General features: G+C 50.6%; 1 protein-coding gene across 1 annotated transcript in view; it reads left to right on the forward strand.

Annotated features, from left to right (window-relative positions):
• Window positions 1-17,807, forward strand: part of LOC108550777 (calphotin) — a 58,196-nt gene that overhangs the window by 22,685 nt on the left and 17,704 nt on the right. Inside the window, exon 4 of the mRNA XM_017904634.1 lies at window positions 90-206. Within this exon, the coding sequence (XP_017760123.1) occupies window positions 90-206 (117 nt within the window). The remainder of the gene's footprint in view (window positions 1-89; window positions 207-17,807) is intronic.

The following is a 17,807-nucleotide window of genomic DNA, read 5'->3' on the forward strand; positions in this document are numbered from 1 at the left end:
CGATTTACCCCCGCGACTTAGAGAACTAAGACGCGTAGTAACGAGTGTGTGCTCCTCGATCATTATCGATACCGTTTCCTCGTTCATAGATGAAGAAAAAGTGGTCCTTCAGGTCGATCAGCTTCAGCAAGAAGGACAAGAACAAGCCTGCCCGCGAAGAAGCGCCCAAGAATGGAGACGTCACCAAGGAGGAACCTCTCGCAGAGGTGAGTAAAGAGTCTTGCCTTATCGGTTCCTCGAACACGCGACACCTTTCTTGCCACCCTCTGGAATCGAGGTAACGATGCAAGGCCAGCGAATCGTGTCGCCAATGCGCATTCCGTTAACCCTTTCGGTACGGAGGAGCTGGCCACGGTTATACATTCGTGGTACGAGGAAGTTTTCCACAAGAGCGAGGTTGCACTGGAAGCCACGAAAACGTGTTTTCCGCTAAACTTTTCATTCGGACCGCGACAGTCATCGGTGACGTTTCGTGGATGTCGCCAATAGGCGATCGTAGTACCTACTGTGCGTTGCAGGAAAGAAGTCACCTCGTTCGGTTGCGGGGCAAGAGGGGTATTCCACTTGCACCGCCTATACTCTCGTTAGTAATACCCACTCTTCTATGACACTCCCAAAACTACTATCTCCAAGTTCGGTAACGTGACACGTTAACATAGGCGTAAGATATCCGCGAAAGAAACGTTATCTCAGAGTTAACTTACGATGAATTGGTAGCACTACTACGCCAGGCAATACACGAAACGACACCAAATGATTGGAAAAGATTTTGTGAACACGTAGAAACACTGGAACACGAATATTGGGCGAAAGATGGAATAATAGAAGACGCAACTGAAGACCTAGAATTGGAAATACAAAGCAGTGAGTCGAATAAGGAATCAGATGACAATAGCTCAAAGATTTATAAAGTAAAGAGGTACGAAAGTAATAATAATTAACATCGTTTATGAAAATTGATTTAAAATTTAAGATGTATTTTTTATGATAAATTAATTATATAATTGCATCGTACTAGATAACCGTTTAAAAAAATCACACGATACAACAGAAATATAAAAAATATGTACATAGTACATCGCGTTCGCTGCGTAATGCAATGAAAAGTTAATCGAGATGCTAATTAGTAATTAGTAATTGCAAATAATCGTGTGTTCATCGGTAGAATCCGAAGTTAATGTACTTTTGGGACGAGTCTACGCTGTTGCATCTATTTGTTGCGTCTGTCTCACTTTGTCTAGTTGCTTTGTTCGCTTTCTTTGTCACACGGTGTTCTATGACCGGGCTGATAAGGAAGAGATCAGTTCTACCGATAAAGGAATCGATTTACTCTACTTCTGTCATGATGTTAGAATGGTTGGGCTGGTGGGGATTCGGTCCTACAAGTTTCTCAGATGACTTCTTCCATGCAACGCACAGTACCTAGAGAACGTTTCACGGCCGCCGCCATTGGGCGGCAGTAGTACCGAAAGGGTTAATCGCGTCCACGCGCGTCCTCCTTTCCTCCGGAGAGCGGTAGCTGCTGCGCGGAAGACGACATGGCGGACACCGCGAGCGCAATGGTTGCTCGGAACCTAACCAAGATATTCCCCTCGTAGCGGCGAACCCGTGAAACTCGACTCCGGCACTCGACAACGGAGACCGATCGATCTATCGATCGATTAAGCCGATCGATTCTGGGCGTAGCGTTGTAGAGAAATAATGGAAGCGAGTCGGGAAGGAGGGTTTCAGCTGGCGTAACTCGGGACACTGTTCAGTGGAGCGTGGTTCGTGATTCGTGCTCTCTTCGATTTCGAGCAATCGGCGTGTAGCGGTATAATCGGCAACGACCACGCGATAACCGTCACGGATCGAGAGCTCGGCCGGTGTTTAATTGGCCTCGAGACGTCTAATAAATCTCGGGCCTTTCGTGATTATCGAAGATTTATTTTACGAAAAAAGAAAAAAAAAGGGAGGGAAAAAGAAAAATGATAAACGGATAGCGAAACGATCGACGTTAACAAAGTCAATTATAATGCTCGGCCGCGTTTCGATTTTTCCACCCGGTTATTTATAGCTCGGTTCGATCTCTCCTCGTGCGCCGTGGCAGAGTCCTGGTGTTATCGAAAAGCCTTCGTCGATAATCGTCGCGTACGCTGTCCGGGGACGCCCGTTGGTACTCGGTGTCGGCTCCCATGCGCCTTCGCGCTTTATCTCCGCTCGAGATCCGCGTCGCGTCTCGTCGCGGCATCGATCCTCTCGCGTGAACGATGCAAATTACACCGTTCCGAGATTTCGAGATTTCGCTTGGGCATCGGAGGCCGTGGCACGCGCGAGATATCGCGAACTAGCTGGATAGGTACCGGCTAGGTGGCGGTGGGCAGGTAGGTTAGCCGGGAATCGTGGAACGGAGGAATCGACGGGCAAGTATCCGTAATAAGTAGCGAAGGTTGACCTGTCTCCTTTTGCTCGCTCGGTACCAGCTTGGCCGTTAGCGCGGAGCTAGTCGCGCGTAGGCGAACCGTAGCCTCGAGATCGTCAGGGCTAATCTCCTCGTTTCTTTGCCACCTTCTTCATCTTCTCGGCGTTCTCTCTCGCGTGGCCGGTCTCTCGCGCAGACTCCTTTTCTTTTTCTGCAACCTCGGTGGAAAGAGTGGGAAGGGCGAACAGCCGTGACTCATCCTTCTTGTTCGTCGTAGCTCGCGAGTTTCGTGATAGGCTGCCATGGAAAACCGGCTCCGGAGTCACTGAATTATCCCCCGCGCGTCTCTCCTTTCCTTCTACCTTGTGTCTCGTTGCGAGCCTCCCCGCGCGTCCTTCTGGAACACGTAATCGCCCTCGTCGTCTCCTCTGTCGCGGCCCTGATCCCAGAAAATAAGTCGTCCGCTCGATTCTCCGCTCGAAAAATGGCCGCCGCCACGACGCGTTCCTCCTTCCTCTTTCCCCGAGGTATCTCGGAAATTTTGCTCTTGCACGCGCCTTGGCTTTCCATTTATCGGGACCACAGTCGATGTGTGCGCGTCTCCGTTCGCGGAGAGAGAGGATGATCGATGCCTCGGTATCGGCTTCGTCAGAGACGTCCGAAGACACACGTGTGTCGGTTCAGCGAGGAGAAAGATATCGCGGACTCCTCGTCCTCGAGACAACAGCAGCAGCAACAGCAGCAGCCGCAGCTTCTCTCTGGATATCGCGAGGGCCGCGTTCAACCGCGACTTTCACTCCCTTGGAACACCGAGAGAGCCGGCATTCCGAGTCATTAAGGAGCCACGCGAGTGGTGGTGTGTAGCGCAACGCGCCTCGTAATAGCGAGATGTCATTGTGCCGCGCGCGCGTTATGACACTAGCACACCGACGACTTATCGCTCTCCGGCTTGTTATCCCGTATTTCATACGGGCTCCTCTCTCTCTCTCTCTCTCTCCTCTCTCTCACTGCTCGTTTCTCTCCGCGTTTCTTGGGATTCCGTTAAAGCGTCGTGGTCGGACGGTCGCGACGTTATCTCGCGAGGTTGCATCGGTCGTGCTCGGTACCCGACGAGTATAACGGCGCTGACCTCTCGGTTCGCCGGCATGGCCGAACGCGAGCATCGCGCGGTCGCTCGGATTTGCGTGTGCGGGGCATTTTTACAGACGAGGACGACTACGCGCGCGGTGTGGTCTGGCGAACGGTTCCGCGCGACGGAATGGGAGTGGTGGGCATGTATTCTTCCAAGGACCTTCCTACGGGACGTGGAATTATAATCGCGCGCTCCGTCTTCTATAGCATCGCGTCTCGGCGACGAGCGAGCGACGCCGAGTTACGGTTTTCGTAACAAAGGGAGAGAGAGAACGGAAGAGGGTAATTATAACGAGTGTACATACCTATTCTCCGAGGGCGCGAGCATCGACTCGATTTCCTACGGGAAATGAGACGTATCTGTCAGAGAAATCGGTAATGGGGCTGGCAGAGAGAGAGAGAGAGAGAGAGAGAGGCGACCGGTCGTCTACGCTTCTGTCGTTCATTGTACTCGCTAGTAACGCGGTTCAATGGCCCAAACTTCCCGGATACGCTTACCTCCACTCCGCGTTATTTGTCGCGAAAACTGCTTCGGTTTGATGCGCGCGGTCGGCGAGCGTCGCGAGCGATCCGCTTCGTCGGTCTATGCTGCTCGATATCGGCCGTCGCGGCGCGCGTGCAGATAAGAGGTCGTCGTATCGACGATCGGATTCGCGCTCCTCTTGTGTCGTCTCTCTTAGAGTTCATCCACCGGCAAACAGCGGCGAAGGTAGAGCGGCCGCGCGCGGACTCGTCTTTCCGCGCGTCTATAAGCCCCGCGGACGCCGACGCGATAAATCGTATCGCCAGGAATCCGTTTGTTTGGCGAAGCTTGTTAGACCGCGGCTCGTGTACGCCTCGCGTACGCCTCGCTATCTCTGTCCCCGTGGCAATGTCACGCCGCGATAAAGGCGCGGTCCGCGTTAAAAATAGCAAACTCGATTATTTATTATTCGTTCGAGGACGTAATTTGCGCGACGACATAAATTCGCGTAATCGGCTCTCCGGTATCGTACTATTCCGATCGTGCTGCGCTCCGCGTCCGCTCCTCCGTGAGCGTTTTATGCGATCGTAAACAAGGTGGTAACGCCGAGGGTCCGCGCGTAGGAGGGAACGGTACATCGCAGGGGTAGTAGCGTTTCTATTACCACCACCCGTTTCCGTCCATTCCCAGTCGTTCCACTCCCAGGCCTCTTCCCGAATCTTATCCGCCGAGCGTGCTCCCACAGGTAATCGAATATTCGATACGATCTCTTCTACGCGATCCATAGCCTCATCCGCGAAGTAACGAGCTTGTAAATTCGAGTACCGCGCAACGGTGTACCGATCGATGCCAATCCTCGCATCGGGATCCACCGATTTCTACCTGAGAATCCATCTCGTCCGCTCTCGTCGGCTTCTCCGATTTCCGAGATTCATTCCCTATTCATCGCCGATCGTCAGACAAAAGATCTCGTTATCGTTGGATCTCGTCATTGCCGGATCTCATTAATGTTACATCTTGTCATCGTCAGATCTCGTCATCGTCAGACCTCGTCATCGTTAAATCTTGTGTTATCGTCAGATCTCGTCATTATTACATCTTGTTATCGTCAGACGCCGGATCTCATTAATGTTACATCTTGTCATCGTCAGATCTCGTCATCGTCAGACTCGTCATCGTTAAATCTTGTGTTATCGTCAGATCTCGTCATTATTACATCTTGTTATCGTCAGGTCTCGTCATCGTTAAATCTTGTTATTGTCGGATCTCGTCATCGTTATATCTTGTTATCGTCAGATCTCGTCATTATTACATCTTGTTATCGTCAGGTCCCGTCATCGTTAAATCTTGTTATTGTCGGATCTCGTCATTAGTATATCTTGTTATCTTCAGATCTCGTCATTATTACATCTTGTTATCGTCAGGTCTCGTCATCGTTAAATCTTGTTATTGTCGGATCTCGTCATTAGTATATCTTGTTATCGTCAGATCTCGTCATTATTACATCTTATCGTCAGATCTCGTCATCGTTATATCTTGTTATCGTTAGATCTCGTCATCGTTAAATCTTGTTATTGTCGGATCTCGTCATAATTATATCTTGTTATCGTCAGATCTCGTCATTATTACATTTTGTTATCTTCAGGTCTCGTCATCGTTAAATCTTGTTATTGTCGGATCTCGTCATTAGTATATCTTGTTATCGTCAGATCTCGTCATTATTACATCTTATCGTCAGATCTCGTCATCGTTATATCTTGTTATCGTTAGATCTCGTCATCGTTAAATCTTGTTATTGTCGGATCTCGTCATAATTATATCTTGTTATCGTCAGATCTCGTCATTATTTCATTTTGTTATCTTCAGGTCTCGTCATCGTTAAATCTTGTTATTGTCGGATCTCGTCATCATTGTATCTTGTTATCGTCAGATCTCGTCATTATTACATCTTGTTATCTTCAGGTCTCGTCATCGTTAAATCTTGTTATTGTCGGATCTCGTCATCATTGTATCTTGTTATCGTCACATCTCGTCATCGTTAAATCTTGTTATGGTCACATCTCGTTATCGTCAGACCACGTCATCGTTAAATCTCGTCATCGACAGAGATCGAACTGGAAATCCGAAAAGCGTCGAAAACCGTAGATCCCGAGCATGACACCTCGGCTCGCCTGATCCGATCCACGATGGCTGCTCTTTCCCGTCAGCCATTACTCGTGCAAGTTCATCGAAAGACAAACGACCACTCGTTACTCTTCCCCTCGCCCTGGGCGATCATCCAGCAGCTCTGGCTCGTGGTCCGATCGCGGTCGCGTCGGAACCTCGTCGATTTCCCGGCAACCGTGAAAATTTCTGACGGCACCCTTTTGCGGTCCTTCGCGAAGAGTTCGATCCCGAACCACCGCTGAGAAGCAATCTGTTACCCAAGAGCCGCCCTTCGACGACTTCCCAGGCCACGTTTCGCGCTACCCTACGAAATTGGTTGCCGGAAAAATTTCAATATCCGGCGAAGCAGGGCTATAGACAGAGGGTACTCCGGAGGGGATTCTCTCGACGACGGAACAATCCGATCTTCCGCGAAAATTCGAGTACACGTCGATTGGACCCAGCCGGCGCGGAAATTTGTAAAATACCGAGAAAAATACGAAAAGACGTGTAGAAGATTCGCGATCGAGGAGGAAAATCTGCTCGATGTCTGAGGAGCGGTGGCCGTCCTGTGGAGGGAGGCTAGAAGTGGCGTCGATGACGCGAAGATCGAGGGACAACGAAGAAGAGGGCCAGAAGGATCTCGCTGTGGAGAGTCTTTCCGTCTGCGGCGCGTGTTCCCGGCTTTCGCACCTACGCGAATGTCACATTGTTTCCGAGCATCCACCCTCGCGTAAAGCGAGAGACTGGCATGGGTTAGGTGGCAGGGAAGAAGGGGTGTGGTCGCGCGACTCGTTCTTTGTCCTCGTTATTCCTCTCTCTCTCTCTCTCTTCAGCGTCGCGGCGCGGCTCTGCGCGAGTTTTATCGCGAAGAGTCGGAAAATGTATGAGAAGGGGCGCGGCGAGGGAGGAGAGGGTGTGCAGTTGGCACGCGCGGAGCGATATTAATTAACGCGACATGGTAGGCGAGAGAAGGGTGTAACTGGGTGGTCGACCGCCGGTGGGTGGGTGCAACAGCTCCGAAGACAGAAGGTTGTTGGTTTCGTCGTGGCGGCGGCGGGAGCTTCGCCTCGCGTGACTCAACCCTCGGAAAAAAGAAAAACACCTGTATGCAGGGGTTAAGGGCAGACTGGCGGAGAGAAAGAGAGAGAGAGTGGGAGTTTGGCGAGCCACGCGTATCGAGCCAAGGGGCGAGAAAAACTTTCACCGGCTCCTTTGTTCCAGCCGTTTCACGGCCACGAATATTACGGCCAACTTGGCTCTCTACTATCGTCGTAGTCCTCGTCGACGATGCTCTACCGTCTCGACGTCGAATTCTTCGCGATTTCGAACGATTGGGCTCGTGCAAAGGTATACTGTACGTTGCAAGAAAGAAGTCATCTCGTTCGGTTGCGGGGCAAGAGGAATATTCCACTTGCTCCGTCTATACCCTCGTTAGTAATACCCAATCTTCTATGACACTCCCAAAACTACTATCTCCAAGTTCGGTAACGCGACACGTTAACATAGGCGTAAGATATCCGCGAAAGGAACGTTATCTCAGAGTTAACTTACGATGAATTGGTAGCACTACTACGCCAGGCAATAAACGAAACGACACCGAATGATTGGAAAAGATTTTGTGAACACGTAGAAACACTGGAACACGAATATTGGGCGAAAGATGGAATAATAGAAGACGCAACCGAAGACCTAGAATTGGAAATACAAAGCAGTGAGTCGAATAAGGAATCAGATGACAATAGCTCAAAGATTTATAAAGTAAAGAGGTACGAAAGTAATAATAATTAACATCGTTTATGAAAATTGATTTAAAATTTAAGATGTATTTTTTATGATAAATTAATTATATAATTGCATCGTACTAGATAACCGTTTAAAAAAATCACACGATGCAACAGAAATATAAAAAATATGTAACGTCATCGTTAAATCTTGTTATGGTCACATCTCGTTATCGTCAGACCACGTCACCGTTAAATCTCGTCATCGACAGAGATCGAACTGGAAATCCGAAAAGCGTCGAAAATCGTAGATCCCGAACATGGCACCTCGGCTCGCCTGATCCGATCCACGATGGCTGCTCTTTCCCGTCAGCCATTACTCGTGCAAGTTCATCGAAACACAAACGACCACTCGTTACTCTTCTCCTCGCCCTGGGCGATCATCCAGCAGCTCTGGCTCGTGGTCCGATCGCGGTCGCGTTGGAATCTCGTCGATTTCCCGGCAACCGTGAAAATTTCTGACGGCACCCTTTTGCGGTCCTTCGCGAAGAGTTCGATCCCGAACCACCGCTGAGAAGCAATCTGTTACCCAAGAGCCGCCCTTCGACGACTTCCCAGGCCACGTTTCGCGCTACCCTACGAAATTGGTTGCCGGAAAAATTTCAATATCCGGCGAAGCAGGGCTATAGACAGAGGGTACTCCGGAGGGGATTCTCTCGACGACGGAACAATCCGATCTTCCGCGAAAATTCGAGTACACGTCGATTGGACCCAGCCGGCGCGGAAATTTGTAAAATACCGAGAAAAATACGAAAAGACGTGTAGAAGATTCGCGATCGAGGAGGAAAATCTGCTCGATGTCTGAGGAGCGGTGGCCGTCCTGTGGAGGGAGGCTAGAAGTGGCGTCGATGACGCGAAGATCGAGGGACAACGAAGAAGAGGGCCAGAAGGATCTCGCTGTGGAGAGTCTTTCCGTCTGCGGCGCGTGTTCCCGGCTTTCGCACCTACGCGAATGTCACATTGTTTCCGAGCATCCACCCTCGCGTAAAGCGAGAGACTGGCATGGGTTAGGTGGCAGGGAAGAAGGGGTGTGGTCGCGCGACTCGTTCTTTGTCCTCGTTATTCCTCTCTCTCTCTCTCTCTTCAGCGTCGCGGCGCGGCTCTGCGCGAGTTTTATCGCGAAGAGTCGGAAAATGTATGAGAAGGGGCGCGGCGAGGGAGGAGAGGGTGTGCAGTTGGCACGCGCGGAGCGATATTAATTAACGCGACATGGTAGGCGAGAGAAGGGTGTAACTGGGTGGTCGACCGCCGGTGGGTGGGTGCAACAGCTCCGAAGACAGAAGGTTGTTGGTTTCGTCGTGGCGGCGGCGGGAGCTTCGCCTCGCGTGACTCAACCCTCGGAAAAAAGAAAAACACCTGTATGCAGGGGTTAAGGGCAGACTGGCGGAGAGAAAGAGAGAGAGAGTGGGAGTTTGGCGAGCCACGCGTATCGAGCCAAGGGGCGAGAAAAACTTTCACCGGCTCCTTTGTTCCAGCCGTTTCACGGCCACGAATATTACGGCCAACTTGGCTCTCTACTATCGTCGTAGTCCTCGTCGACGATGCTCTACCGTCTCGACGTCGAATTCTTCGCGATTTCGAACGATTGGGCTCGTGCAAAGGTATACTGTACGTTGCAAGAAAGAAGTCATCTCGTTCGGTTGCGGGGCAAGAGGAATATTCCACTTGCTCCGTCTATACCCTCGTTAGTAATACCCAATCTTCTATGACACTCCCAAAACTACTATCTCCAAGTTCGGTAACGCGACACGTTAACATAGGCGTAAGATATCCGCGAAAGGAACGTTATCTCAGAGTTAACTTACGATGAATTGGTAGCACTACTACGCCAGGCAATAAACGAAACGACACCGAATGATTGGAAAAGATTTTGTGAACACGTAGAAACACTGGAACACGAATATTGGGCGAAAGATGGAATAATAGAAGACGCAACTGAAGACCTAGAATTGGAAATACAAAGCAGTGAGTCGAATAAGGAATCAGATGACAATAGCTCAAAGATTTATAAAGTAAAGAGGTACGAAAGTAATAATAATTAACATCGTTTATGAAAATTGATTTAAAATTTAAGATGTATTTTTTATGATAAATTAATTATATAATTGCATCGTACTAGATAACCGTTTAAAAAAATCACACGATGCAACAGAAATATAAAAAATATGTATATAGTACATCACGTTCGCTGCGTAATGCAATGAAAAGTTAATCGAGATGCTAATTAGTAATTAGTAATTGCAAATAATCGTGTGTTCATCGGAAGAATCCGAAGTTAATGTACTTTTGGGACGAGTCTACGCTGTTGCATCTATTTGTTGCGTCTGTCTCACTTTGTCTAGTTGCTTTGTTCGCTTTCTTTGTCACACGGTGTTCTATGACCGGGCTGATAAGAAGGGATCAGTTCTACCGATAAGGGAAGCGTTTTACTCTACTTCTGCCATGATGTTAGAATGATTGGGTTGGTGGGGATTCGGTCCTACAAGTTTCTCAGATGACTTCTTTCCTGCAACGCGCAGTACAGGTAACCTTCCTGTAACACGGTAGATAGGTACTTAGAGAGTGCCGTGTCGTGTGAAACCGTGTTGTATGAGACCCAGAGCCAGTACAAGAAGGGGGATTACGTTCCGAAAACTTACCAAAAACAAATTTTTTTTTTAATTCTACATGAATAACTTAATCGGTTGGTGGGGATTCGGTCCTGCCTAGTTTCTAAGATGACTTCTTTCCTGCAACGCGCAGAGTAGATCGACGGAGGAGGAAGGATATTTCGTCGGCGTGTATCGCGAATGGATTATTTAGACGACGGATCGTCGGGGTTCGGACAAGAAAGGGGACGATTTGTTTGAAGTAAAGAGCTCAGTCGTAACGTGTCGGGATGGTACAAATTTATGTGACAAGTGACGAGATACAGCGGGCTTCGCGGTCTTAAAATATGTCACAGATGCAGTTGCACATGCAACGGTACATGCACGGTGCAGTTGCGTGGATGTGCCGAGAATACGGCGCGCGCAACAGTGGCTAAAGATCGGGCGGACGGTTAAAAACCGGTTTCATTCGCCGCGGAAGGCGTCTCGGTAGTTTCTACAGGCTTCGATTTCATTCCTAATGGCCCCGATGAAATTCATCCCACGACCGTTCGGTGCTCGCTTGCATATCTTTCTGCGCAATTGCGCGCAGCACCGTTCACTGCAATTTTTATCTCGCTCGTCGTCGTAAATTTCCCGCGACGAGCCCGCGAAATCCTCTCGTCGCCATTGTCCGTTGTAAAACGGGCAGCAGCTGCGAGACGCGTGGCCGTGGCCAGTTGACCGACTTTATCGATTAACGAGCAGAAAATCGCGCGTCGATCGCAGCCTCGTACGCGTTCCGCGTGAATCAGACAAGCGAAAAGCCGCGAACACCGAGTAATACCGAAAGTTAATTGCGCGTATAAAGTCGGCGTAAAAAAGATCGGCAAGAAAGCGGATTCCGGGCGGCGCGCGCACCGCGTTCCGCTCGATTCCTCGGCCGAAAAGGAGAAAAACCAATCCCCTCGCCGTCCAATACTCGCGCTCCTCTCGAGTCCTCGAATCCGCGCGAGCGGAGCGCGCAGTCCCGATCCGAATCGGCGATCGAGTCGTCGGATCGTTAACGAGGCCGTGCTAAATTTCGCGAGAGAGATGGAAGAACCAAGAGAGAGAGAGAGAGAGATAGGGTACGAATTCCGATCGGAAAGCAGCTCGTTCGGATTCGCCGATGCGTTCCGGATGACGTGGGAATTCGGCAGGTGTGTACGCCCCTGGCCCCGCGAAAATCGAATATCCGTCGCCTTCGGTCGCCGCTTGTCCCTCGGAAAGCCACTTTCATTCGCCACGATGAAAGCCTCGCGGCTGTCGTCCCTTTTTTTGCCTCGTCTGTCTTGTCCCATCTTCTCCGGTCAGCTTCCTATTCCGCTCCTCGTCGCGGCCACGAGCCGACCGCGAGGATCTGAGCGAGACCGCGCGCTCGCTCCTAGTGCCAATCGCGTTTCCTCTCGCGCCGTGCGTCCGTCCGCTCGCGCTAGCTCGAGCACAATGCGACAGGTGGAACGCGAATAAAAAGCACGAAACTCGCGACGACCGAGCGCGAGAGGAAGAGAGAGAGAGAGTGAGAGAGAGAGAGGAGGGCTGCTCGGTCGCCTTGCGAGCCGCGTCTACCCTTCGAGGTTCGACGACCGTCGAGCAGCAGCAGCAGCAGCAGCAGCAGCAGCAGCAGCAGCAGCAGCAGCAGCAGCAGCAGCAGCAGCAGCAGCAGCAGCAGCAGCAGCAGCAGCAGCAGCAGCAGCAGCAGCAGCAGCAGCAGCAGCAGCAGCAGCAGCAGCAGCAGCAGCAGCAGCAGCAGCACTCGGTCGATACGTCGAGCTGCGAGGATTTTTCCTTCGGGGCCCTGGATCGAAAAGTGTATCGAGGCCAGAGACGAGAGGAGCTCTCTTGGCACGCTCGTGTGAGAAAATCGAAAAGGAAAGTCCTTGTTCGCCGCTCGAGTTCTAACGGAACTTTTAATCTTCTTACGCGAAGATTACGCGAGTGAACCGACTTTCCTGCTCGGCCAGCCAGCGGAAGTCGTGGGAATAGGAGCAGCGAGAAACCGTTTCGTCGTTTTCCCATTGTACCTACTTGCTCCTCGCGACCAATCAATCTCGTGCACGTGGCTATGTGCACCGGCAAATTTCAAGGGCTCTCTAACTAGTCGCGAGCAATCGCGAGTTAACGAGCCGGAGAGTCTCTCCACGATCGCCTTTCGATCTCCGCGCACTTGTCTTCGATTTAAATTCGGTTGCAAACTGCGTCCAAGCTTGGGGGTGGAAGAAAGCGGAAGAAAGTCAAAGGGAGCGAGTACTGGATGACGGCAGCCATGTACGTCGAAAGGGTTACTGTTATAAAATACGATGGAGCGTAAGGTTTCCAGGGCTGCAGTAAGGTCGCAATAACTACGCGTGCTTGCTTTATGGTTACTTGGAAGTGTCTTCAACTTTTAGTTTCATTTCGACGTAGGAAATAGAAGATGTCGCTAGAAGCGTCTAACACGCAGAGCGGGAGATTAGAACTGTAGCGACCATCGTTCTCACCCTCGCCGCTAGATGGATTTCAAGTTGAAGGAGGTTCGAGGACTTTCTCGCAAGTACTCGACGTGTCCTCGACTTCCTATATATAGAAGTTCCAACGCTATCTGACTAAGGCAGACAGGGTCTAAGGCAGGGACCAGGGCCTTAAGACAGGGACCTAAGGCAGAGACAAGGGCCTTTAAGGCAGGGCTAAGGGCAGACAGGGTCGGGCCCTTAAGGCAGGGACCTAAGACAGGGGCTGATAGAGAAAGTCTTTTACCGATGAGTCCACGAAACGCTCATTTAATTCCTGTCACTCCCTCTCGTCCTTCTATTTGCTACCCCATCATAGTACAATGATCAGGGGGATACCAGCAGGCAGTAGTGCAACCTAGGAACCGAAAACCGAAACAACGAAGAAGGACATATTGTAGCAAACCCCCATGGCGTTCTTTGCCTTCGAATCCCTTTGAATTTTCTTCTGGAATTAGTTCCATCGAATATCGGCAGATTAGAAATTTTTCTTAAAGGAAAAGTCAGGAAATTACCGGTTCACTTGTCCCTTCTTTATATCTCGGGAGACCACGTGGCGTGGTGCACGGATCGAACAACGGAGTCCATTAAGCGCGTAAATTCGATCAGGATGGCGTATTCGGGATATCATCATGGTCGTTGTTCTCGTCTGCTCCGCCGTGACGTCTTATTTCACAGGCTGGGAAAGGGAAAACAATGCGCAATTACAAACTAATCAACCTCGGAGCCGGCCGTTGGCGAGCAGCCAGAACTGTTGAACGCTCTCCTCTCGAACGTGTCTAGCAGCCATCGGGAGGCTGTGTTTGGCTTAAACGGATTACCCGAAGAGGCTGACGCTGTCGGCGAAACGTTCCCTTCCGTTTTTCGTCCCGTCGTTATCCACTCGTCCGCTTTTATCGCGGATTAACCGACGGACTTCTCGCGATCGTGACCGTTCGGTCACTCCGGTGTAAACAGCGGCGGGCCGGGAAAAATCGTGGGAAAATTCGGGAAAAATTCGAAACATTTCCTATTTCTATCGCATACGACGTTTCGCCGGTCGAGTCTCGAGCACTTCCACGACGTATTCGAAAGTCGATACTCGCCAGGTAGATATTGCGTCGCGCGCGGTGTACTTGGACTCGCTTAATCGATCGGATGGGGTGAGTTTAGCCCAATACGGCGACGTTCTTCGCCCGTAATCTCCTGGCTAAGTCTGCCGCGCAAATATTGGCACACGAGGTTTTCTTCTTGTCTGCTGGGCCGCGATCGATAACGATGCGATCGCTCCTCAGTGGAAAAATTTCCGAGGAATCTCGCCGAGCGGTCTCGAAGAAGACTGCCAACATCGCGGAGTCGTGGTAATTCAAAGAAAACTGTCCTCCATTTCTCGCCGGGCTTTCTTACGCGGATTAATCTCTCTCCGCCGCGAGTTTCCTCGCATTTGCAGAAAGGCAGCAACGCGAGAGAAACGATCGAAGGCAAGTGGCGGGGCAACATGCCTCCGCTTTGGTGATCGAGTGTACCTGCCGCGGCGAGAAAGCGAAAAAAAATGGCGGGGCGCGTGGTCCGGGAAACTCGTATTTTCACGACGCGGTCTTTTCCTCCCCTCTCGCGTGCTGGAATTCCACTGGTAACTCGGCGAGAAAGGAAAGAAACGAGGAAATAAACGTACGCCGGTGTCGGGAGAAAATTAATTTGCTAAATGCGCTCGGGGGTTGTGCTCCGCGATTACCGTTCCGCCGCTTCGGTATCCGAATCACGCACACCCCTGTTCTTCTTTCTCTATCACTCGGCATCGTCGGGCCGAGCGTATTCGCGGTTGCCAAAGTGTGTCGGTTGAAAGACCTCCGTGGCGCAGATCTCAACCTCGTTATCACTTGACGTCATCGAGATGCCATTGTATTAAAAATACCAGTGACAAATACGTCCTTTCGTCGCCGACTTTCCTCTTCTTTATTTATAAACCCCGGTATCAGACCTGACACACTTCGCATTCGAGCGCATTAAAATACGAATCGAGAGAGCGATAAAAACGGCTCTAAATATACCGTAGGCGAGTGCAAGCGCCGTGGTGCGAACGGCAGAGTCCGCGAAATCTCTTACCGAGAGAGATCCATCGCGTATTCTCGTCCCCCTCGGCTTTTCCCTGCCGTTTCCACGAGCACAGCAGCACGTCGTCGAGCGGAGGCCCCGATAACGCGCGCGAGATGGACGGAGCAGCGAGGTCGCGGCGACTTGTTGCCACGCGACCCACCGAAAGGTTCAAAGTCCTGGCGCCAACGCGACCGTCGCGATTTCGCGGTCACGTTCCACCGAATTCGCGGAATTCGGCGGGAAATCCGCGAATCGATGCCGGTTCGATGTCGGTTCGATCTGGAGGAAGAGAAGAGCGGATCGGTGGGAAACTGCGAGCGGAAATCCGCGTGGAATCCGCGCGAGTTGCCGGTGTATAGCCCGGTGTGTTCCTCTCCGCCCCTTCGGATTTGGGCGTCGTCGTCGTCGTCGTCTAGTATCGAGCGTCCCGACGCCGGGACGCGCGGAGCTGTTGCCATGCCGACCGACGGGGCTACCAGGGCTTTTCGCATTCAGCGGGCTTGCCGGCAAAAGACTCGTGCCGCTCTCGCACACGAACAAGAAACTTTTCCGCCGCCCTATAATCGCCGGTTTAATTACGATTAATTATACCGTATCGAAATGGCGGCCGTCTCGCCTCGCTCCTTAACGCTCGTTACACTCGTATCGTTTCGTTTCTCCTTTTCCTTTTCCTTTTTTCCCCTTTTTTTCTCCACCTTTTTTCCCTCGTTTCGGAAAACGCGAGATCAGAGAAATCGCGTTTCATCGTCCCGTCCCGGTCTCGCGGTGGGGCCTCTGGATCTCGGGTAAAATTGGAAGCGGATCAGGGGGAGAGAGAGAGTCGGGTAGTCGGATTTTCGGAGAGCTCGCGATATAAACGTCTAAGACGGGTGGGATTTTCGGGCGATAAGAGAAAGCCCGGCCGAGAGCCGCGTGTTTTATCGATGGCTGAGTTCCGGCTGATCCTCGAGGGCGGAAATCGAGTAAGCGGCAGGATAAAGGGAGGAAAGTGGTTGCCTTGCCGGCTCCTCCACGCCTGCAGCTTTTCCCTGCCGTATAAAGCAGCGCGTGTGCTCGTCTCCTAGAAACGAAACGGCTCTCGCGAGTCGTTCTTCGAGATTAATCGCGACGAGAATGTGGTCGAGTGCTCGTTGTCCGCGCCGCGGTGCTCGATCGCAGGCGGATGAGTGAAGACCACGAACGGGGGAAATAGGCCGTTTTATTTCGTTAAAAAGTCCGCTTCTTAATTAAGATCGGACGTGCCAAATGGCATCGCGTGATTTCCCAGGTGGAATTCCGCGTCTGCGGTCGCGCGTCGGTTGCCGTGGCTGCGAACCACGCGACAGCGTCACGAGAAGACACTCGATAACGAGTTTTTCCATCCATTATCTCTACACACCCTTTCCATTTCGCGGCTGCCCTTTTCCGCTTCCGGCCCGTCAGCAAACACGCCTTCCTCCAATCGAATTCGTTTCTTCGTTGAGAAATACACACCTTGGATGAATTCGAGTATGCGAAACGAAGATTACGCTATTGAAGAGGTCTCTTCTTCTTCTTCCTCTTCTTCTGGTTACCCCTGGAAATTATCGACGTGACTTTCCCAATTATCTCGCAGGGGGTCCTCCTGCACTGGTTGACGATGGTGCTAAAAGGAACGAAAAGAAAAGAAAGGGATGCGTTTTATCATCCTGAGGGCCTGCTAGGGGGGACTCATAGGGGTAAGGCTACCTAGCAGGCCCTGCCTTAGACTGGAATACTTAGATGACATAGGAACTTCTATTCAACACTAGAACTACCGATCTTTAATAGGTACCTAACAATAACGTGCACGGATTATAGTAATTTCAGCGGTACGATGAATACGAGTGAATATATCGATTACAGTTCTTTCTTAATACGAGGCGACACCAATTTTATTCTTAAAGCAGGTGTACGCGTTCGGTGATTGCTAAAAGGAAAATTCTGGGACCAGTCATTTTCACTGGGTCGGTAGCTTTGCTGTTAGATAAAATTCCCGAAACACGGGGTTACCGTGTGTTTCCTGATAGATATTATACCAGTATACATTTAGCAGAAGAACCGATGAAAATGAAATGCTACGTTATTATATAGAATACTCTCAATGGCCACCATTTTGTAACCCTTTGCACTCTGTTGTCGCCACTATGGCGACATTGTAAGCTATCCTGTAACCAGAATTTCACTGGATTTGTAACAAATATTGTTAGCCCTAGAACTACCGATCTTTAATGGGTACCTCCTAACCATAACGTGCACAGATTATAGTAATTTCAGCGATACGATGAATACGAGTGAATATATCGATTACAGTTCTTTCTTAATACGAGTTGATACCAATTTTATTCTTAAAGCAGGTGTACGCGTTCGGTGATTGCAAAAAGGAAAATTCTGGGACCAGTCATTTTCACTGAGTTGGTAGTTCCAGTGTTAAGGAAGATCGGGGATTCACCGGGGACTTGCGAGAAAGTCCTCGAACCTCCTTCAACTAGGAATCCATCTACCGGCGAAAGTGAGAACGTTGGTCGCCATGATCTGATGCAATAACTCGCGACGTTATCGATGGTTTCCGCTCGACGAGGTTATCGAGACTCGCGAGATTTCTTCCATCGGCGCGCGGGAATTCGTGGAATCGCGAGCGGACCTAATTCCTCACCGGAAATCCTCTTACCGATTTGCGAAATATCCCAAACGTGTTCGCATTCCGGAAGA

This window comes from Eufriesea mexicana, unplaced genomic scaffold, assembly GCF_001483705.2.
Source record: "Eufriesea mexicana isolate 0111107269 unplaced genomic scaffold, ASM148370v2 scaffold2928, whole genome shotgun sequence".
NCBI classification, from domain to species: domain Eukaryota; kingdom Metazoa; phylum Arthropoda; class Insecta; order Hymenoptera; family Apidae; genus Eufriesea; species Eufriesea mexicana.